This window comes from Mercenaria mercenaria, chromosome 12 (genome assembly GCF_021730395.1).
Source record: "Mercenaria mercenaria strain notata chromosome 12, MADL_Memer_1, whole genome shotgun sequence".
Classification (NCBI taxonomy): domain Eukaryota; kingdom Metazoa; phylum Mollusca; class Bivalvia; order Venerida; family Veneridae; genus Mercenaria; species Mercenaria mercenaria.
Window position 1 is genome coordinate 42142084 of NC_069372.1, and position 25160 is coordinate 42167243.

The following is a 25160-nucleotide window of genomic DNA, read 5'->3' on the forward strand; positions in this document are numbered from 1 at the left end:
AGCACTGCCGTATCACAAAAATGGCAATATTATGAAATATAAATATGAAAAGACATCAAAATAAGCACCATCGGGTAAATCTAAACTGTGTTGCTGCATTGGCTGTTGACTGTATTTTCTGAACAGAAACTGACTATTTATATATCTCCTACACTAACACTGTCAACATGAAATATGGCAAACTACGGAAAAAAATTGAACAAACAATAATAATTTCCGTTTATTATTTATTTTTTAGTATTCCATATGATAAAGTAACAATATATATACAAGATTAAATAAACATGAGCAAATTGACATTGTATTGTTTTGGATTTCTCAAGTATTTACATTGTATTACCTTTATTGCAATATTTGGAAACTAAAAAATGAAAACAGATTCTGTAAAAATGAACTGTTTATGAACAAACAACAACAATCTAAAATGCTGTGTATTTGATACCTGACCAGGTAACATAACATATGAACCAGATGGCCAAGATGGCCCTAGGTCACTCACCAGCGCAACACACCATAACAGTGTAAACATGTTAGATACAGAAACCCAGTTTTTGAAACCACATGACCCAGTTTCAAACTCATCTGAGTTTTTTTAAGGAGAAACATTCTGATCAAGATTGGAGCAAAAATGTGGCCTCCAGAATGTTTTTTTTTTCTTCGATTTGGTCAGGTGACCTAGTTTTTTACATGACTGAGATTCCAAACAATAAAAGGCTTCATGATACCAAACATTGTGACCAAGTGTTATGAAGAATAAGCAAGAGTGCCAGAATGTCACAATATACGCCCATCATAGCAAATTTCTTTACACTAGCACCTGTATTTGCAAATGGAATTTTAATTTTGGGGTTGTTTACAATGTTTTTAGTAATTATTGTAATTCTTTTGTTTTTCTTAATCCACAAAAAAACTCCTTACCAGGTAGAGATACCTTAAAATACACCTAAATTTTAAAAGTAACATCTATGTTGTACCACAGAAAAGTGGTTACAATGTAAGTTTTTTACAGTAACAACTAAGGGAAGTTAATCTTTAAAAAAGAAAAAAAAAAACCCAAAAATTGTAAGTCCACACAAAAATCTTACCAGGTAGAGATAGGTCAAAATACACCTCAGAATTTGATGCAACATGCATGTTGTACTACAGAAAAGTGATCTCGATTTTTCCCTACAACTAGTAATGAAAAAGTTACAATATAAGCTATTTATAGTAACAACAAAGGGAAGTAATTCTAAAGAAGGGACCTGCGCATGACACTCTATCTCATGATGGTGTACAATTGTGCCAAATTACATTAAACTCCCTCTATGCATGAAGAAGAAATGCTCCGGACAAACTCATTCTTGTATCTGACATTTGGCCTCTAAGTGTGACCTTGACCTTAGACCTAGGATCCTGGTTCTTGCACATGACACTCCGTCTTGTGGTGGTGAACATTTGTGCCAAGTTACATCAAAATCCCTCTATGCATGAAGAAGAAATGCTCTGGACAAAGTTTTCATTCTTGTATCTTTTGACCTCTAAGTGTGACCTTGACCTTAGAAATAAGGACCTGGTTCTTGTGCATGACACTCCGTCTCGTGTTGGTGAACAAGTTATAAAAAAAACCCTCCATGCATGAAGAAGAAATGCTCTGGACAAAGTTTTCATTCTTGTATCCTTTGACCTCTAAATGTGACCTTGACCTTAGAGGTAGGGACCTAGTTCTTACGCATGACACTCCGCCTCATGATGGTGAACAACTGTGCCAAGCTACATCAAAATCCTTCCATGCATGAAGAAGATATGCTCCGGACAAAGTCATTCTTGAATCTGACATTTGACCTCTAAGTGTGACCTTGACCTTAGACCTAAGGACCTGGTTCTTGCGCATGACACTCCATCTCATAATGGTGAACAATTGTGCCAAATTTCATCAAAATTCCTCCATGCATGAAGAAGATATGCTCCGGAAAAAGTCTGTGGACGCCGCCCGCCCGCCCATCCGCCTGCCACGGGCGTATAAAAATGTGGCCCCTAGAGTGAAAACAAGCTTTTTCTCTGATTTGACCTGGTGACCTAGGTTTTTACTTAACGTGACCCAGTTAAAACTTCATCCGAGACTTCATGGAGGCATACATTCTGACCAAGTTACATGCACATCAAATGAAAAATGCAGCCACTATTGCATACACAAGGTTTGTCTTTGATTTGAACAGGTGACCTAGTTTTTGACCCCAGATAACACATATTCGTACCCGACCTAGATTTCACCAAGATCATTCTGACAAAATTTCATGAATATCCATTGAAAAATGCAGCCACTATTGCACACACACTGGTTTTCTTTGATTTGACCGGGTGTCCTAGATTTTCACCAGAGATGACCTACAGTCAAGAAAAACATTCTGATCGATTCTCATGAGTTTCAAACCTGAAATGTGGTCTCTAGAGTGCTAACAAGATTTTCCTTTAATCTGACCTAGGTTTTGAACCCACATGACCCAGATTCAAACTTGGCCTAGAGGTCATCAAGATAAACATTCTGACCAAGTTTCATGAAGATAGGGTCATAAATGTGGCCTCTAGAGTGTTAAAAGGTTTTTCCTTTAATTTGACAGGATGACCTTGTTTTTGACCCCACATAACCCAGATTCAATCTGGACCTAGAGTTCATCAAGATAAACATTCTGACTAATTCTCATGAGTTTTTAACTAAAAATGCGGTCTTCTTTGAATTTGCCTAGTGTCTTAGTTTTTAACTCCACATGACCCAGATTCGAAAGTAGCCTAAAGATCATCAAGATAAATATTCTGGCCAAGTTTCATGAAGATAGGATAATAAATGTGGCCTCTAGGGTGTTAACAAGCTTTTCCTTTGATTTGACCAGGTGACCTAGTTTTTGACCCCAAATGACCAAGATTTCAAACTTGGCTTAGAGGTCATAAAGATAAACATTCTGACAAAGTTTCATGAAGATAGTCATAAATGTGACCTCAAGAGTGTTAACAATATTTTCCTTTGATCTAACCTACTGACTTAGTTTTTGACCCCACATAACCCAGTTTCGAACTTGACCTAGAGATCATCAAGACATATTCTGACCAAGCTTCATAAAGATTAGGTCATAACTGTGGGCTCCAGAGTGTTAACAAGGCAAATGTTGAGGCATGATGAATGGACAATGGCCAGTCACAATAGCTCCACTTGTGTACTTTGTGCTCTGGTGAGCTAAAAATAGTGCCAGTTTCCTTGCTAGGTTCTATGAGGGCTGTTCAAAAATAACGTAGACTTTTGCTGTCAAATGTTGCTTATTGTGTAAATAATAATGTGAAATATATCATTGTAATTTGGAATCTCGCTGTAATTTGGTCATATATTTTTTGTAACATTTTTGCTGATTGGCGAAGTGCGTTGAATGTTTTTATTACCATAGCTACGCATAACCGGCACAGTCGCTTTTTGATCTGTCGCGATTTGAATTCGATCGCTAATGTTTGCAGCTAAAAGTACACTTTTTGCCCAAAAATACGCCACAGTGCAGCAACAATTCAGTGCGACATGTACTTAGAGTATGGCGTCCTTCCGACGCGGGAAACGGAAGAAAACAACGTTTGTACTAAGTGAGTATTACTGTTTATAATGCATGTAATGTCGTCATCGGCTCACATGGATGGTAAGACAGTTGCTTAGTTATGGCGAACAGCAACTTCAAATCATAATTCAACGAAGCAGACGCAACAACATGATCAGTCATCTGTGTCTTTACCTTAAAGTGGTATAAACGATTCTCAATGGTCCAGAATTGCTTAAAAACAGCTGAGATCGAGGGGAAAACGGAAAAACTGCAAATGGACGTAACGCCAATGTATGACGCCGTAGATAAAGGCCAAGTACTCGCGTTTAGTACCCTGTCTGAGATGCGTGTCGTAAGTGTTCATACATATTTAGTATTCTAACCAAACAACCTGTTTTGACTTAAGTATTGCTCATGAAAATTTATAAAATAAATTTATAAATATGATTCTAACACGATCCGATTCATTTTCCTATTAACAAAGAAGGCTGGAAACAGTGAATTATTAAACAACAATTCACTGTTCTGACGTCACAATTATTACGTCATAGCGTGAAACGGCGTAGCGGCACGCTGGAAAAGAAACCGATTGAAAATGGGCAAGTATTAAATGAATGCCAACAAGGATGTACTTTAAAGTCCTTGGTAACCTGTTAGAATCGAAATAATATATCTCATTTAGTGATTTGCTCTTGAATAAATCACTGTTTGTCGTTAGATGCGTAGTATTATATCACTCGGGCTGCGCCCTCGCGATATAATTCCTTCGCATCTGAACTCCAAACAGTGATTTATTCAGTGACAAATCACTGATGAGATATATTATTTCTTAAATTAATGCAAACTTAATGAAAGCATAACAATGAAGGCACGACGCCGTTAAAATATGATTGCCGTGCGCCGGGTCCGTGTAAGTGACTGTTTTCGAGGATGCGTAATTCCTGAATGCATGATCATAATCACGTCAAATTTGCAGTGCAGTTAGTAGAAAGACTGCAAATCATGACGGTATATTTCTTGTTTCCCTTCATTAAAGTATATAAAAGCTAGAGAAAAGTCTACGTTATTTTTGAAGAGCCCTTGTACTAGGCATTTAAAAGGAAACTGGTCTCTTCCCTCATACTCTGAAGGTTACAGATACCATCAGGAATGAGGTGTCTTGTGATTCATATAAGTGGAAGAACTTGTTTCACAATCAACCCAAAGTACATTAGCATAAAATAAAATAAATAATCTTGAATACTGCTAATTTTACAAAAGTAATACTTTTAAAACTGTTGCCTATTACAACCAATTGTTAGGAGTATAATGTGAAATGAACTAAAAAGTAGAATTTTAGTTTGAACACAGCAGTAACTGACAGGAATAATGCCCAGTTTTTGTTATCATTGTAGAGGTATCAGCCACCTCCATGTTACAATTTTGGTCCGATTTGATCAAACCACATACTGTATTCCAATGTATTTCAAACAAGAGCTGTCTCCATAGGATGACACATGCCCCCGATGGCACTTTGAATGAATAGTTATGGCCGATGTAAGAGTTTAGGACCTTTGACCTATAGACCTGGGTCTTCCTCGTGACACACCGTCTTACTGTGCCACACATTCATGCGTAGTTATTTTAAAATCCATGCATGAATGACAAAGATATGGACCGGACATGCCCATCATTGCACTATCATGAAATATGACCTTTAACGTCTAAGTGTGACCTTGACTTTTGAGCTACGGACCTGGGTCTTGCGCGCGACACGTCGTCTTACTGTGGTACACATTCATGCCCAATAATTTTAAAATCCATGTATGAATGACAAAGATATGGACCGGACACGCCCATCAATGCACTATCATGAAATATGACCTTTAACGTCTAAATGTGACCTTGACCTTTGAGCTACAGACCTGGGTCTTGCGCGCAACACGTCGTCTTACTGTGCCACACATTTATGCATAGTTACTTGAAAATCAATCCTGAAAAATGACCTTTAACGTCTAAGTGTGACCTTGACCTTTGAGCTACGGACCTGGGTCTTGCGCGCGACACGTCGTCTTACTGTGGTACACATTCATGCCAAGTTATTTGAAAATCCATCCATGGATGACAAAGATATGGACCGGACACGAAAATTGCGGACAGACCAACAGACGGTTCAATAACTATATGCCTCCCTTCGGGGGCATAAAAATCAATATAGTGAAATCAATATTTTAATTTTGTGAGTAAAATTTTGTGGTTTCAGCAAAAATGCCTGTTTTGGTGTTTCAAATGGCCATGAATATGTGGATTTAAATATATGAAATGAATGAAAGATTTTCTTATTCATTAAGACTTAATTTTAGGAGTGACCAAACAATAATCAAAAAAAAAATTAGTCCCCCACATGAATTAATGATCTCACAGTGTACTGTGCATAATTTTACTATTCTATCCAGATATTCAAACTAATACAGGACAAAGGCTTATGAAGTGAAATTTTCAGCATGAAGAAACCAAACAGGAAGTTTAGAACAGTTACTAACCTTGGTTTCTAAATACTGAAAATTTCATCTGTTAGCCTCTATCTGACGGAATGTTTTTTTCTACTTTTTCTATGCAGTAAGTAGGTCATATTCTGAAAAATGCTCAGTTTTGGTGAAATGATCGATACTTTCATGTCACTATATAGGAATAAATACTTGAAAATGTTTACAATGTCTGACACGTGACTGGTTGAAAAAGTAGCAAAAATGCTAAAAATTGCATTTGTCGCCTTTATTACGAATACATTAATTGTCTAGAAGAGGTGTTCACCTACATGTATCAATTTTTACACACACAAATCCTAACGTCAACAAAATGCCCTATTAATTATGGAAAAATCTCATTTTGAGCAAGTGTTTATATTATATTTTATTACTATATCGAGGGATGCATGCGAAAGAAGTCTGAGTGCAGCATTATCTATATGCACTTCTTTCACATTCAACCCTCTATATTTACATAACGTACATAATATATGGCAAATAAATAGCACCATTTCAAATTTAGTAAAGGGATAAATTTCAAATGTTAACAATTACTGGAATAATATGTCTAGTTTTAAGAAAAAATTGTATAATCCATTATGTATAATTCATGACAATATGTATAATTCTTGGAATAATAAGTACAATTCATAGAATAATATATCTTGCACCTCTCCAGATAGTTCTGCACACCAGAAGTGATGGTAAGCCTGGATCAGGCATTATAGAAATGTAAATTAAACTACATAGAAATGGCAAACCTTGTGTAAAATCATTAAACCATTAAAACATTTCTATCTTTCTAAACATTCTATACATGAACAAAAATTTTGGCACATGAAATTAGTTCTTAACACCTGCATGCAATTTTATTATCTTTGTGATGAAGCAAAAATATCTAGAAACAAGAGCTGTCTCCGTAGGATGACACATGCCCCCGATGGCACTTTGAATGAATAGTTATGGCCGATGTTAGAGTTTAGGACCTTTGACCTACGGAGCTGGGTCTTGCGCGCGACACATCGTCTTACTGTGTCACACATTCATGCATAGTTATTTTAAAATCCATGCATGAATGACAAAGATATGGACCGGACATGCCCATCAATGCACTATCATGAAAAATGATCTTTAACGTCTAAGTGTGACCTTGACCTTTGAGCTACGGACCTGGATCATGACACGTCATCTTACTGTGGTACACATTCATGCCAAGTTATTTGAAAATCCATCCATCGATGACAAAGATATGGACCGGACACGCCCATCAATGCACTATCCTTTAACGTCTAAGTGTGACCTTGACCTTTGAGCTACGGACCTGGGTCTTGCGCACTGCACGTCGTCTTACTGTGGTACACATTCATGCCAAGTTATTTGAAAATCCATCCATCGATGACAAAGATATGGACCGGACACGCCCATCAATGCACTATCCTTTAACGTCTAAGTGTGACCTTGACCTTTGAGCTACGGACCTGGGTCTTGCGCACTGCACGTCGTCTTACTGTGGTACACATTCATGCCAAGTTATTTGAAAATCCATCCATCGATAACAAAGATATGGACCGGACACGAAAATTGCGGACAGACCGACAGACTGACAGACCGACAGACAGACAGACGGTTCAAAAACTATATGCCTCCCTTCGGGGGCATAAAAATTAGCACAAGGATCGATGCATTTCATTTTATAATTCAATAGAAAATATTTAAATTTACAACCGTGTAAAGTTTCACCTAATGACTTCTTACATGTAAGATGTCACCAAAAACTGTTATTTTCTCGTAAGATGAAATTTTGCTTCAAGTGCAATTTTTTAAAGTCAGTTTAGCAAATCAAAATCAAGCACACAATCCATTACACCATGCTGCTTTGAAAATTCAGGACTAGGCCAAAAACATCATTGTAGAATATATTTCAATCCTAATGTGCTAAACTATCTTAAAACCTAGCACTTCAATCATACAGTTCTGGTCATAATACTGGTTAAACATATGGTAAATAAAATACATTTTGATTAACATTACATAGTGTACATTTCTTTATATCAGTAAAAAGGATTTCATGAATATTTTTGGCTATATACTGAAGTTTCAAAACTTCTTTTAATACTCATTTTTTTTGCATATACATGGCATGAAGCCAGAGGGAGCTAACCTTAAAACAACATTAAACTTTCATCTGAATACAATGTAGTATCTAATTAATGTAACACAACAAGAATGATGTGAACATTGCACTGTTATAAAGACCTTTACATTCAATAACAGATTGCAGGAGTTCTTAAAATCAGCTGTCGTCAACAATAAAGTGTTTGAAAGAGTAATATCTAAATAAATCTGTAAATGTCCAGAAGTCTTCTGGGGTCAGCATTTTTGGCTAGGAACTATACCATGGCAGATGGTCAATATCAGTGTTACCCCCACACAGGATCACGCCCACATTCTGAATACTGTCATCCATATTTCTCATCCTGTCAGACATGGCTGCTGCTATACCAGCTCCAGAGGCAGCTTCTATCACTAACTGTAAAAGATAAATGTGTACAGTTATACCATGGCAGATGGCCAATATCAGTGTAACCATCACACAGGATCAAGCCCACATTCTGTATACTGTGGTCAATATTTCTCATCCTGTCAGACATGGCTGCTACTATATCGTCTCTCGAAAAAGCTTCTATCACTTACTGCTTAAAACATGTTTCAATTGCCACTTTCACTAGATGGAGTCATAAAAGCATGCTGGTGAACTTATTTGTGTTAACTGCGTTTGTTACTGCGTTGCGCACCATTGTTACTGTGCTGCACACCATTGTTATAGCACTGAGCACAACTGTTAATGTGCTCTGCCCCATTGACACTGCACTGTGCACCATTTCTGCTGCTCAGTGCACCTTTGTCACTGCCCTGTACACCATTATTACTGTGCTGTGCACCATTGTGACTGTGCTGTGCACTATTGTTATAGTGTTTTGAACCATTTTTACAGCCAAACTGATACTTCTTTTAATTAAAAAAATCCTTATAAATAGAAACAATCAATATCTTATATACTGAATACACTTTTAATGTGAAAATCATTTCTTACCTTCATCCTTTCAAAACAGAACTTCATTCCTTGCATTATTTCCTCATTGGTCTGAAATGAAAAGAAATTCTGGATCTCCATTTTTTTGTGTTTAAAAATAATCATCAACAATAAAAGACAGACGTTGTACATTTCTTAGTGTAGACCTTGAATTCGGTTCCGCACACTTTGAACACATCAATGCATTCCATATCCAATTATTAAATACAAAACTTCAATTCCTCTCTTTAATAATCAATAAGCCTCTTACAAATAAGAGAAGGTAATCTGAAAATAAATGAGACAAAATGGAGGACAACACAATAATATCTGACAAGGATCAGTTTGACCAAGGCGGACAAATGCCCCCATAGATTTTTCTATCATGTCTATGTGTTATTTTGAAATGATACAAGCTGACAGGCATACGAGTACTTTGTTAATGATTTCGTTGTGACTGAAAACCTTGACTGGAGTACCTTGGTAGAACTGACCTTCTGCAAGCCAGCTGGATGGCTTCCTCACATGATGAATTAAAACCCCAAGTGAGGCTCAAACCCATACAGGTGAGGGGCAAGTGATTTGTAATCAGTGACCTTAACCACTCAGCTACATGAGGAATGACAAGAATATTTCATGTTATTGGAAGCTAACCTGAGAGAAGACTTGTTTTTCAACCAGCTCAAGAATAATCGGCCAAGTCACATGACCAAGTTGCTGGAGTCTGATGCCGTCTGCTATCGTGTTGAGAAATCTAGGTGGGTTTGGCCATAACCTTTCACCTGGAAACAAAAAATGATTATTAACTGTACCTAAAGATACTTTCAGGTATTAATGCCTAAATCAATTTTTTTATACAATGTCAAACTTTATCAAACCCTCAATTTTTAAAATTTCTGAATATAACATGAAAATCCAACAATGAACAAAGAATGCCTCATATGCTTGATTGTTTGCTAGACTGATTTTTTAACTTCATGCAAGTTTTCATTACATAAGTCTATGAGAAAATTATGACTTTAGATTATTTGTTAACGTTTTTATCTTTAGTAAGAAAGTCATATAGCTGTATGTATACAATTTTGTACACATGGGATGACAATTATAAGTTGGAGAACTTTCCTTTCTGTATGCCAGGTCCAATAAAATGTCTTCCAATACATCAGATGTGCTGAACTACCTTAACCCAAGCTGCAGAATACTAATTCAAGGCTTCATTTAATACTCAACTTTTGGCTTTTTTTCTGGAGACTACTAACTTTAAGGTAGACAAACAGTTAACCTATTAGAATATCTTACCATATGGACTGAATGGTTCAGATTTGTGTACCTGAATACTTTTAATCAAATGTCTTACTAACATGGACTTGTATGTACAGTCTAAACAGAATGTCCAGTAATCTCTGTAGGTTAAGTCATAGGTTAACTGACCACTATTACATAACTGAAATGCTTCCAAGAATGATAGAGTAGAGCTAAACTAGAGCTATCACTAAAGGTGATGAATGTACCCCCCCCCATGCACTGACACAGTACATTGCAACTTGACGCACACAGGATTGCATAATTATGTGGACTGTATGTATACAGTATAGTAACAAAAAACAAAGTCCCATAACTATGCAGAATATTTATCTAAAAGAATGTAACATGCACCATGCACAACTAGGGTTGGTACTGATCACTTGTGTGAAGTTTCATTAAACTGTGTGCAAGGGTTAGGTAGATTAGGCACGCACAAGATTGCATATGCAGACTGTATGTACATAGTATGTTAACAAGAGACAAAGTCCCATAACTGTGCAATTTTTGTCGCTGAAAGAACCTAACATGCCCCATGCACAACTACTGTTGTTACTGATCACTTGTGTGAAGTTTCATTAAATTGTGTGAAGGGGATGAGGAGAGATGGTGCGCACAAGATTGTGTCTATGTATATAGTATAGTAACAAAAAAACAAAGTCCCATAACTCTGCAAATTTTTTTTCTAAAAGAACCTAACATGCCCCATGCACAACTACTGTTGGTACTGATCACTTGTGTGAAGTTTCATTAAATTGTGTCAAGGGGATGAGGAGAGATGGTGCGCACAAGATTGCGTCTACGGACAGACGGGCAGACAGACAGACAGACAACCTGAAACCAGTATACCCCCCCTTACAACTTTGTTGTCGGGGGGTACAATAAAGTTTCATAGCTGCTGAAATTAAACCTTTAAACTGCCTTCCAGCTGTACCAAATGTTACCACCACATAGAGTACTTATTTTTTACAGCTTTCATTGTTTTTCACAAAGACAAATGCACCTTTGAAAGGAAGAAATTTACTACCTACAAAAATATAGTACCACTAGAAGAACTGAATGCAATTAGAATAGCTCACCTGCAGTTAAACATCTCTCAACATCTTTTCCCTGAGGCTCTACAATGAATACTGAAAACAAATGTAATATTGCAAGAGTGTTTCAATACATAAATTCATGCCAAAAAGTATACCTTCATTTAAGAAATAATATACAGAGCAGCCATATTTTGATATACAAAAAACAATATATTAAAGTGGTTAAAAAAACTTCACGATTGTGTTTTTTCTTGTCATTATGTTTAATGCAATACCCAGCGATTAATTAATTATAATATGGTTAAAGCAATACCCAGTGAATACTTAAATAATCATTTGATGCAATGATATAATGATTTCTTTTCACTTAAAAACCAATAAATTGGATTCATTTAATTGATTTTAAATTGTATAAAAAACCTCCACTACAAGTCAATTTGTTTTGTTTTTTAACTGAGAGTTAAAGATGTCCAATGCTTATTATCTAAAATCCATTAAAATATTCTATCTTTAACTTAATTTACTTAAGATGCAAATGTATTTAAGTTTACTAAGCATATAAACTGATCATGCATGCAAAACTACATTCATACAGAAATGTCATGCCTTGCTAGCTGATTGTTAAAAATATCCAGTTTCTTTAGTGGCAGTGCTCCCTCTCTACTGGCTAGCAACCGCCAAAATTGGACGACCACCAAACAGTCCTGTAAATCTTAATTTTGGTCTTTAACCTTGCTCATCTGTTTACGATCAAATGGAAGCTTCATTTTCAACAACACAGCAAAATTACAATGGTTAAATTTAAGTATTTTACGATAAATGCTACATTTCATTTTGTCTGCACTCACGAAGCATGTTTACAAGGTGGGGAAAATCGGAAGTGGCATGATGCGCATGCACAGTATTTCTGTGAAAAATATTACAAAAGTGTCCGGTTGTAGGATGCTAGCCAGTAAACAACACCCTTTGGGAGACGGAAAATTTGTTTGTTGTTCTGAGGGAGTTGTTGTAGAGGGGTAAAATAAAGAACAATAAGCATATTTTGGAGTCAGTCGCAAGTGTTGTTGCAAGGAGGGAATTGTTGTTCAGAGGGCCGCTGTAGAGAGGTAATTGTTGTTCAGAGGGCCGCTGCAGAGAGGGAACTGCTGTTCAGAGGACCGCTGTAGAGAGTACATTGTTGTTCAGAGGACTGCTGTAGAGAGGGAATTAAGACAAACCTTTTATATCAGGTTTTATAGATTTAGCTGCTATAGCTATTCCTGCCACCATCCCACCGCCACTGGTTGGTACAAGGATTGCGTCCAGTTCTGGTACCTGCTCCAGGAACTCTAATGCTATTGTGCCCTGAAATATGAAAAGAATGTCAGTTTTCTACATATTGTGGAATAATATAATTCAAGGGTATAAAATAAATTGGTTTCATTCAAAATGGCTGTTTCGTGAATGTGAATCAATGGATTTTAAATTTTAAAGATAAAACAAGAGCTGTCTATAACACAGCATGTTCACCTATTCAACATCTTCTCAGTCAAACAAAGACCACAGCTTTACAATAAACTGAGATATTTTATAACAATCTATTAACAAGAGCTGTCTGATGACAGCACGCTCGACTATTCGAAGAATTGATTGAAGAATGGGGTCAAAATATTTCCACGGATATTCAGACAAAAGAAATAAATAGATTAGACAAACAATGTTCCTGTATTACTTTGATTTCGATAAGTCTTGCACTAAATGGCAATATATGAGCCAATTTCAAAGTCCAAAAAGGGCCATAATTCAGTCAAAATAGTTATGTACTCTTGCCTACAGATGGAAATCATAATGATAAACAAGTGTTTAAAGTTTAAAAGCCATATGTCAAATAGTTTTGACAAAACATGGACTTGTATGAAAACAGAACCAATTTCAAAGTCCAAAAAGGGCCATAATTCAGCCAAAATAGATGACAGAGTTATGTTCTCTTTCCTACAGATAGAGACTATTATACTAAACAAGTGATAAAAGTTTCAAAGCCATATGTCAAACACTTTACAAAAAATATGAACTGGTACGAAAAACTTAACCTTAATTTCTAAGTCAAAAGGGGCCATAATTTAGCCAAAATCCTTGATGGAGTTCTGTACTCTTGCCTATAACTGGACATGGTGATGGTAAACAGGTGTTGAAAGTTACAAAGCTTTATCTCAAAGACTTTGTCAAAATATGAACTGGTACGAAATATTAACCCAGATTTCTAAGTCAAAAGGGCCATAATTCAGCCAAAATCCTTGATGGAGTTATGTGCTCTTGCCTATAACTGGACATGGTGATGGTAAACAAGTGTTAAAAGTTTCAAAGCTTTATCTCAAAAGACTTTGTCTAAATATGAACTGGTACGAAAAACTTAACCAAGATTTCTAAGTCGAAAGGGGCCATAATTCAGCCAAAATCCCTGATGGAGTTATGTACTCTTGCCTATAACTGGCCATGGTGATGGTAAAAAAGTGTTGAAAGTTTCAAAGCTTTATCTTAAAAGACTTTGTCAAAATATGAACTGGTACGAAAAACTTAACCATGATTTCTAAGTCGAAAGGGGCCATAATTCAGCCAAAATCCCTGATGGAGTTATGTACTCTTGCCTATAACTGGCCATGGTGATGGTAAAAAAGTGTTGAAAGTTTCAAAGCTTTATCTTAAAAGACTTTGTCAAAATATGAACTGGTACGAAAAACTTAACCATGATTTCTAAGTCAAAAGGGGCCATAATTCAGTCAAAATCCTTGATGGAGTTATCTGCTCTTGCCTATAACTGGCCATGATGATGGTAAACAAGTGTTGAAAGTTTCAAAGCTTTATCTCAAAAGACTTTGTCAAAATGTGGACTGGTACGAAAAACTTAACCAAGGTGTGACGCCGACGCCGACGCCGTGGTGAGTAGGATAGGTCTACTTATTCTGCGAATAGTCAAGCTAAAAATTACAACTTTATTATGGCATTGATTACAACCAGCATGTAACGTACACTTCAACCAAATTTTCTACGAAAAATAAGGCCAATAATTGAAATTAATTTCAACCAAGAGTTATTTAAGTTGGTTGTTTAAGCCTGTTTGCCTTTAAATGATAGCTACACATACTTGCATGTAAAACTTTAACCAAGATGTGACGCGGACATCGACCTGGACCCCAGGGTGAGTAGAATAGCTGCGACAATTTTTTGAATACTTGAGCTCAAAACTACAGAGGCAACAGTTTAGCACTGGATGATGAATGGTTTGTTCAGTCTCTGTCCACTGGTTGTATGTTTTAACAGATCACTGCTTTTCTGACTAGGTATAGAAAATATTGTCTTTTAATTTTCCATTTCTTTCACCAATTTTAATATCAAAATGATTAACACGTAGGTCAGTAAGGACAATCAGCAATTTCAATGCAATAATGTATTCTTGTATGCTATTATCATCAAGTAAGCTTACATAAGCAACCACTATCCAAATGCCAAAATTGTATAAGATGAATAAAGTATGGAAAGGAAAACTACAGACTGTCATTTCGTCATTTCGTCAGTCCATTACCTTAAAATGAAAGCTTTAAGTAAATTATAAAAGTCATAGTTCTCATGAAACTATTGGTACTAAGTGCATAAACAAGAGGACCATGATGGTCCTGAATCGCTCACCTCTTCCCACATGACCAAGTTTTGAGTATGACGTCGTTTTTTTCTATTATTTGACATAGTGACCTAGTTTTTGAGCTCATGTGACCCAGTTCTGAACTTGACCTAGATATTATCAAGATAAAAATTCTGACCAATTTTCATGAAGATCAATTGAAAAATATGGTCTCTTAGAGAGGTCACAAAATTTTTCTATTATCTGACCTATTGACCTAGTTTTTTATGGCACGTGACCCAGGTTCAAACTTGACCTAGATATCATCAAGATGAACATTCTGACCAATTTTTATGGAGATCCATACACAAGTATGGCCTCTAGAGAGGTCACTAGGTTTTTCTATTTTTAGACCTACTGACCTAGTTTTTGACCGCACGTGACCCTGTTTCGAACTTAACCTAGATATCATCAAGATGAACATTCAGACCAATTTTCATATAGATCCCATGAAAAATATGGCCTTTAGAGAGATCACAAGGTTTTTCTATTATTTGACCTACTGACCTAGTTTTTGAGGGCACATAACTTACTTTCGAACTTGACCTAGATATCATCAAGATGAACATTCAGACCAACTTTCATACAGATCCCATGAAAAATATGGCCTCTAGAGAGGTCACAAGGTTTTTCTATTATTTGACCTACTGACCTAGTTTTTGACCGCACATGACCCTATTTCGAACTTGACCTAGATATCATCAAGATGAACATTCAGACCAATTTTCATACAGATCCCATGAAAAATATGGCCTTTAGAGAGGTCACAAGGTTTTTCTATTATTTGACCTACTGACCTAGTTTTAGAAGGTAAGTGACCCAGTTTCGAACTTGACCTAGATATCATCAAGATGAACATTCAGACCAACTTTCATACAGATCCTATGAAAAATATGGCCTCGAGAGAGGTCACAAGGTTTTTCTATTACTTGACCTACTGACCTAGTTTTTGATGGCACGTGACCCACGTTTGAACTTGATCTAGATATCATTAAGGTGAACATTCTGACCAATTTTCATGAAGATCTCATGAAATATATGGCCTCTAGAGAGGTCACAAGGTTTTTCTATTTTTAGACCTACTGACCTAGTTTTTGATCGCACGTGACCCAGTTTCGAACTTGACCTAGATATCATCAAGATGAACATTCAGACCAACTTTCATACAGATCCCATGAAAAATATGGCCTTTAGAGAGGTCACAAGGTTTTTCTATTATTTGACCTACTGACCTACTTTTTGAAGACATGTGACCCAGTTTTAAACTTGACCTAGATATCATCAAGGTGAACATTCTGACCAATTTTCATAAAGATCTTTTGAAATATATGGCCTCTAGAGAGGTCACAAGGTTTTTCTATTTTTAGACCTACTGACCTAGTTTTTGATGGCATGTGACCCAGTTTCGAACTTGACCTAGATATCATCAAGGTAAACATTCTGACCAATTTTCATGAAGATCTTTTGAAATATATGGCCTCTAGAGAGGTCACAAGGTTTTTCTATTTTTAGATCTACTGACCTAGTTTCTGACGGCACGTGACCCAGTTTCGAACTTGACCTAGATATCATCAAGGTGAACATTCTGACCCATTTTTATAAAGATCACATGTAAAATGTGACCTCTAGAGTGGTCACAAGCAAAAGTTTACAGACGCACGCACGCAGGCACGCACGCACGCACGGACTGACGGACGGACGACGGACACCGCGTGATCACAAAAGCTCACCTTGTCACTTTGTGACAGGTGAGCTAAAAATACAAAAGTCAACAACAACCCCTGTATAATACCTGTCCCGCTATGACATCATTATGATCATAAGGCGGAATGAAATGATAGCCTTTGTCCTTGGATACTTGGTCACATGTCTGCTGTCTGAAAACAACACGTGCATAAGCAGAAGATAGAAGCTAGACACATGGTGTTACTATAGACAGAAAGATTCTGTAAAGAAACAAGAGGGCCAAGACAGCCCTAGGTCACTCACCTGAGTAACACACCATAACAGTGAAAACATGTTTTAAATGGTGATTTCTGAGACAAATATTCTGACCAATTTTCATTAAGATTGGACCGAAAAACGTGGCCTCTATAGTGTAAACAAGCATTTTCTTTGATTTGGCCTAGTGACCTAGTTTTTTTTACCCCACATGACCCAGATTCAATCCTGTCCAAAATTTCATGAAAACAAACATTCTGACAAAGTTTCAGGAAGACTGGAGCAAAAAAGTGGCCTCTAGAGTGTATACAAGCTTTTCCTTTAATTTGACCTAGTGACCTAGTTTTGGATCCCATGTGACCCAGATTTGAAATCATCCAAGACTTCATGATAACAAACATTCTGACCAAGTTTTATGAAGATAGGGTGTAAACAAGCTTATTCTTTGATTTGACATGGTGACCTAGTTTTTGACCCCACATGACCCAGGTAAAGACTCGTGCGATATTTTATGCAGAAAAACATTCTGACCATGTTTCATGCACATCAAATGAACAAGAGTGTTAACAAGCGTTTCCTTTGATTTGACCAGGTGACCTAGTTTTTGACCCCATATGACCCGGTTTTGAACCTGGCCTAGGAATCACCAAGATAAACATTTTGACCAAGTTTCATGAAGACAGGGTCATAAATGTGGCGTCAAGAGTGTTAACAAGCTTTTCCTCTAATCTGACTGGGTGACCTAATTTTTGACCCCATAATTATGACTCAGTTTCGAACTTGGCCTAGAAATCATCAAGATAAACATTCTGACCAAGTTTCATGAAGATAGGGTCTTAAATGTGGCCTATAGGTTGTTAACAAGCTTTTCCTTTGATTTGACCTAATTTTTGACCCGACATGACCCAGTTTCGATCCAGATCTAGAGATCATCAAGATAATCAGCCTGTCCAAGTTTATATCAAATCAAAGCATAATTAAACCTCTATATAACTGAAAGGGCCACAATAGAAAATTTTGCCAGTTTCAGGGGCAGTAAATCTAGAAATGAACCGAGATCTTATTATGACTTAAGTTCTGAGTAAGTGTGGTTAAATCAAATATAAATCGCGTTCACAAGGTAAAAATTAACAAATTTTGGCTCTTTCAGGGGTCATTCAGGGGCCGTAACTCCAGAACCTATGATTGGATCTGACAGATTCATCACGGAATCCAAGATTTATTGTTGTTGAAGATATTTTGCAAGTTCGTATCAAATCAAACCATAAATGAAGACTCTATATGGCTGCAAAAGCCAAAATAGCAAATTTTGGCCCTTTAAGGGGACATAACTCTGGAACCAATGATGGGATCTGGCCAGTTTTTGAAAGGAACTGATATATTATGTAAATAAAAGTTGTGTGCAAGTTTGATTAAAATTGATTGCAAAATGTGGTCTCTATTGTGTTCACAAGAAATTGCGGACGGATGGACGACTGACGGACCCACGGACAACCGACGAAGATGATCACAAAAGCTTACTCTGTCACTATGTGACAGAAGAGCTAAAAAGATAGAAACTGATGTAAATCAAATGCAGGATCTTTTAACCCTTAGGCTGCTTTCAATAAACACCCCTTCGAATAATAAACAGTATTGCCCAAATTGAATGAGATCATGGGATCCAAGATCTATTATTGTCAAAGATATTATGCAAGTTTGTATCAAATCAAACCATAAATGAAGTCTCTATATGACTGCAAAAGCCAAAATCGCAAATTTTGGCCCTTTAAGGGGCCATAACTCTAGATGATCTGGCCAGTTTTCGAAAGGAACCGAATTATGGCAATACAAGTTGTGTGCAAGTTTGATTAAAATTGATTGCAAAATGTGGTCTTTCTCGTGTTCACAAGAAATTGTGGACAGACGACTGACAGACTCACAGACAACGGACGAAGGTAATCACAAAAGCTTACTCTGCCACTATGTGAAAGGTGAGCTAAAAAGATAAAAACTGATGTACAGGGTTCAAATTTAGACAAGCATACAAGCTAAATGCTAGTAGAATTTGAGAACAGCTAGTGGGCTTGGAATGTACTAGCTAATTTCAGCTAGTCAGTAATATACCAAGCAAATGTCTTCAAAGCTTGAATAAAGTTTGTTCTGCAGGTTTACATTTTTCTGCATGAAAGGAGTGTTATCATTTATGTTTATAAATGATATTTCATTGTTCAACAAAACTCTGATATAATGCATGATTGCAGCTTGCATCAAGTTGACATGGAAGGATTTGACTTTAGCTTGTAAGTGGATAAAAATGGCACTAGCTATTTTAAGCTAATAGAATTTTTTTTGTGACTGTCTACTTACAGAGTTTAATCAGTAGGTTTTGGCCAGTAAAATCTTGATAAAGTAATTAAATATTATTGTTTAATATTAGCCGGTATCTTTTCATTTTAGCTAGTGAACAAAAAGGGCACTAGCTACTTTTAGCTAGTAGAAAATGTTGCTAAATTTGACCCCTGGATGTAAATCAAATGCAGGATCTTTTAACCCTTAGGCTGCTTTCAATAAACACCCCTTCAAATAATAAACAGTATTGCCCAAATTGAATGACGGACCAGTCCATTTTAGAAATTTAGCAGGCTAAGGATTAAGTATAAGCTAAAAATTATGGACTGAGCTGAAGAAGATAAAAGGAACACAAATGAATTCTCACCCTTCAAATAAAATCATTCTGCACAATTACACTTACGAAAGGCAGACAAAAGCCCAAATTTTCCCCAAACATTATCCTTGTTTTCAAATAATAGAGTTTAAAACAGGTAACTATTAACTTAGACACGGTTGTTTTTGTAATTTTTGAGTTTTGGTGAAATAAAGTGGAATAGAGCAAGTTGGACATCCAAGAATAGATAAAAAGAGAACTGATCTCCATCACCAGAATGGTACTAAAGATAGTCCATGCATTTCATACTACTCGCATCTTGTTAAATAATCTAATTTAAAAAGACAAATGTTCAAAGGTTGAGTGTATAAACAAATGCACTATTTTGATACAAACATTTGTGTGTACATATACTGGTAAGCTACACAGTCAAGTATCTGTAGCAATAGTGTGAATATATACATACATAAGTTGTGTAAAAAGTCTAGAAAAAAGAAATATTGTGTGCATATAATTACAGTGAAAAGCCTACATGCAATTTTTATATGCATATAAGTATGTTGTAAACATATGCACAATATTGAAAAATGAAATAGCATGTGTATATTAAACTGATAACAGTTTTGTACATTCTACCTTGAAGTAGGTGTTGGTTCGCACATCACAATTTCTGCCCCATAACCCTGAATAGCTTCAAGTTTTACAGCTGGTGAGTTGTTTGGACAAATCACTGCACACTTTAGTCCTCTCATCTTGGCGGCCCAGGCCAAGGCCTGACCATGATTACCACTGCTGTGAGTTACCTATAATAAAAAATCAACAAACTGAAACAAAATTAGATTTATCTAAAGTTTGCCAGTTAGAAGTAGATACAACATAGGCTTGTATAAGCTAAAAAATTGAAATGAATGTAGAAAATGATATAAAATCTGAAGCCTAAATAAGCTTGCCATATGGGATCTATAGTTAAGATGGAGAATGGATAAAAAATGTTGACCTGAAAGAAAGTATAAAAATTACATCAAACATTGCATTAGAGAAGGTTCTCATAATGTCATTGTCTAATAATGTCTTACCCCTGCTCATATTTTTGCAACTTAGTATGGGAAATAATGATCTAGTTGACTGCCGGTAACTAAATTTTACCTTGCCACCTTCTGGTTAGGTTCAGGGTGCTCTAGAATCTTTCAGCCAACTGTGCCTTCCTAGGTAAAGTTTGTAAGTATTTGAAGATTTGACAAAGACAGGAGAAAAATTAAACAAGAGTGGCAGACTGTCACAAAATACGCCCGTCATCCAACTTGGCCTAATTCAAGGGCCATAATCCAAGAGTGCCTGGGGCGATTTTGCTGGTTATCAAACTTGGCCAAATATTATGCCCACAAACACTGTCAGCAAGTTTGGTGAAGATCGGATGAAAACTGTTAGACTTAGAAAGCAGACAAAGCTAAATTCGCAGATTTCTAGTAATTCAAGAGCCATAATCCAAGAGTGCCTGCGATTTGGCTGGTTATCAAACTTGGCTGAGATATAATGCCCAAAAACATTATCTGCAAGTTTGTGGAAGATCGGATGAAAACTGTTCAACTTAGAGAGCGGACAAGGCTAAATTCGCAGTTTTTCGAGTAATTCAAGGGCCATAATCCAACAGTGCCTGGGGCGATTTGGCTGGTTATGAAACTTGGCCGAGATATTATGCCCACAAACATTGTCACCAAGTTTTGTGAAGATCGGATGAAAACTGTTCAACTTAGAGAGCGGACATGCTTCTGGACACCGACCACCTGCCCGCTGCCCACCACAGGTGTTCACATAATACGCCCCTCTCTATCAGAGACGGGCGTATAAAAAGCCAAATTTTTTAAGTAACAAAGCCACACTGGTATAGATGATAAGCAGTATAAGTTATGGAAAATGATTTACCACGCCTGGCACAGGATTTCCACCCTCTTGAAGTACTGTTACCTGGAAAAGATAGATTAGAGTGAAATTGCTGCAACAAAATCAAACAAGCATTAAACTAGGTCAAAAAGCATCTAAATATTTTGACTTAACTTTTAAAATGTGTATTATTTGAATGAGTCCAAAGCAAGAACTATTTGATGAATTTTGGTACGTTTTCAAATAAAAATTTGATATTAACCTCAAGAAGTTGCTTTTTTGGTTTTTCCTTTAAAGTTGAAGTAGATACATTAAAATCTTCCATGCAGATGCTAACCACATTTTTCCTTTAAATTTGAAGCAGTTACATTTATTTAATATCTTCCATGCAGATGCTAACCACAGGACTTTAACTGATGCAAAACATATAACAATAGGGGTATGGTCACTTGGAAAGACTTTGATAATTATAATCTGCTTTTGGCTACAATTAGGTCATAATCTGAGTAATCATGAGGGAAATTAAAGCAGCTGCTATATCCCGAGATTTTTGAAGTCCGACAATACTATTTACACAACAAGAGGGCCATGGTGGCCCTATAACGCTCACCCGAGTTGCTTGTTTGAACAGTTAGAAGTTTCAACTAAATAAATACAGGCAGGTAAAAAGTATGTGTGTTTATGTGTTTTTTTTTTCTCCGGGGTGGAGCTAGTTTTAACCCCAAGGGATAATTTGTGCAATCTTGGTAATTTAAAAGGACTACTACCCTGGATGCTACATACCAAATATCAAAGCTCTAGGCCATGTGGTTTTGTACAAGAAGATTTTCAAAGTTTTCTTTATGTAAGTCTATATAAACAATGTGACCCCAAGGGTGGAGCCACATTTGACTCTAGGGGAATAATTTGAACAACCTTGGTAGAGAACCATTAGATAATGCTACGTACAAAATATCAAAGCCCTAGGCCCTGTGGTTTTGGACAAGAAGATTTTCAAAGTTTTTCCCTTAATTTAAGTCTATATAAACCATGTAACCCAAAGGGCGGGGCCATATTTGACCCTAGGGGAATAATTTGAACATCTTTGTCGATGCTCACTAGATGATGCTACATACTAAATATCAAAGCCCTGGGCCCTGTGGTTTTGGACTGGAAGATATTCAAAGTTTTTCCTTATATAAGTCTATATAAACCATGTGACCCCCAGGGTGGGGCCATATTTGACCCTAGGGGGAAAATTAGAACAATCTTGATAAAGGACCACTAGATGATGCTTAACATACCGAAAACAAAAGCCATAGGACCTGTGGTTTTGGACAAGAATATTATTAAAGTTTTCCTTTCGGTTGCCATGGCAACCAGAATTCTGTATGGAATTTAAATCTTCGAATAATTTGTAAAGAAGACCATCCAAGGAACATCCCTGTAAAGTTTCATCAAAATTGGTCTGGTGTTTAAGGAGGAGATTTTGTTTAAAGGAAAGTGCGGAGGAACGGACAGATGACGGGTGCTGGACAGCCGGACGCCGGACGATCCTGAGCTTAAAACATAAAGAATGAAATAAAGAGTACAGTGTGTTAGGGTATAGAGGATAGCATTCCAATTCAAAGAAAATATTTTTAGTAGTTTTTTTCTTGCATATCAGAAGGAAAATGTCTATTCTTTTCAAACCATTCAGCTTTTAACAAAAATTCATATGTTTTTTCTCAGACTATGCCATTAATTAAACAAGATGAACATTCTGACCAACTTTCATAAAGATCCCATGAAAAATGTGACCTCTAGAGTGGTCACAAGCAAAAGTTTACGCACGGACGCACGCACGCACGGACGCACGGACGGACGACGGACGCTGCGCGATCACAAAAGCTCACACTGTCACTGTGTGACATGTGAGCTAAAAATTGTATACCATTCTCATTCATCAGATGTTTGACATGGTACCCGAGACGAACCGGGGAACCTTGGTAGACCTCTGGTATGCGAGAATGTTGTATACACACCCACTGAGTTAATGTTTACATGATATCTTTGGTCATTTTTCAATTATTACTTACAGAAACATACCTAAACACCACTCCCTTGATCTTTTAACTATGAATCGGAATAATAATGTTTACTCTTTTAAAAAACATCCAGCTTTTTAAATTTCTATCAAATACTATTCATTCATTGATGTTTTTCTACATACACATCGATTTATTCAGTACAGAATTGGAAGATGAAGAAGAATAGCTGACGACATGTGAAAAATAACATGTCAAGCAAATATTAAAAATGTATGTCCGAATGTCTGTCTATAAGCCAGTAAAAGAATGACATGAAAATTTATACAAAAATTTACGTCTAAATGCAAAAATTATGAACCTTATCCCCTATATCCTAAAATCTGCTTTACCCTAAAGCACACTGGCACCAGAGCACCAAGCTGTGCTTTAAATTATGTCAAAATAAAAAATAATTTATTGTTTTAAACCAAAATAATATATCCAAAAACAAACTCAAAAACGCAGATTTATTCATATGCCCCATTCATACTTTCTCTATATAGGGAAAGTATGAATGGGTCATAATTATAATACAAGACTGCGTTTTTGAGTTTCTTTTGTGGTTATCTTAGTTTATGATTTATTTTGACAAAATTTAAGGTTTAGCAGTATATCACAAAACAACAGATTTTTTTTTAGTAAATGAACAGCACCATGACAAACAATTTATCTGTCCAATACATGTTTTACTGTTCTGTCCTACAGAGTTGGATACTTAAACTATTCTAAATGAGTTGTCCCCCTTTAAATAAGAATGCCATTTGTAAAGAAAAAATGTAAACAATTGTCAAAAACGATGTTTTACCTAGTTATGTAAAGTTTAAACACTCGCATGATGTTGGAAATGCATCAAAACGAAGACCAGCTTTTTAAAAATGGTGAGTTTTTAAAGCCGCTGAACTGCCCAGAAGTGTGGCCCCTTCATGCAGTCCCTTTCTGGAATTCAATACATATATCAACAAATTGACAATGGTTTTGTAGAATAATATAAATGTTTTATACGCTGTTAAATTTTCATGTAAAACAATGTTTTCTTTCTATGATTTGATGACGTTCGAACTTTTTTCTCCAAAACATGGACCTATACCTTAAAGCACAGCTTGGTGCTCTGGTGCCAGCTGTGCCTAAAGCACTGTATTATCAGATTAAAATGCTGTTAAATATCATACCGCATTGAGAGCACCTCTCGCTTTAAATGACCCAGTCTTCTGCAAGTTTTCTCCCTTAAAGTAGAAATTCCTACAATACTTTTGATCAAAAGTGCAGTTTGTGAACACAGGTGTTGTATGGGTGTGATTTTTTATTCTGCTCTGTGCCTTTAGAATGTCATTTAAAGTCACTGGCAGGCGTTTAGACATTTTGACAGCTATTGAAGTACCCATATATAACTTAAATACAACAAATTATATAAAATCACGTATCAGTTTTACAGATCTATATTAATTTAACACAATTTATGGGGCAGCTGCTGATGTGATGTTGACATTTCTTTCACATAATCTCGGACAGAGG

At 36.4% G+C, this 25160-nt stretch overlaps 1 protein-coding gene across 1 annotated transcript; it reads right to left on the reverse strand.

Annotated features, from left to right (window-relative positions):
• Nucleotides 1–219: 219 nt before the first annotated feature.
• LOC123534133 (probable serine racemase) lies at nt 220–25160 on the reverse strand. Its single transcript, XM_053519851.1, has 9 exons — nt 24818–25160; nt 21643–21684; nt 20356–20522; nt 16924–17008; nt 12694–12820; nt 11519–11569; nt 9792–9919; nt 9159–9209; nt 220–8594 (listed from the first exon to the last, which is right to left on the reverse strand). Exons 1-9 carry the CDS (start codon nt 25028–25030, stop codon nt 8448–8450), a joined length of 1011 nt encoding a protein of 336 aa, XP_053375826.1. The 5' UTR covers nt 25031–25160; the 3' UTR covers nt 220–8447.

What these genes read in the sequence shown, in the direction of transcription:
- LOC123534133 (XM_053519851.1), bottom strand. Translation starts at nt 25,030, where the DNA reads ATGGGTACTTCAATAGCTGTCAAAATGTCTAAACGCCTGCCAGTGACT. An exon ending in GAACCAACACCTACTTCAAG is followed by an intron (nt 17,009 to 20,355) that starts GTAGAATGTACA and finishes TGTTGTTTTCAG; the next exon opens with ACAGCAGACATGTGACCAAG. An exon ending in AAAAACAAGTCTTCTCTCAG is followed by an intron (nt 9,210 to 9,791) that starts GTTAGCTTCCAA and finishes TTTTCATTTCAG; the next exon opens with ACCAATGAGGAAATAATGCA.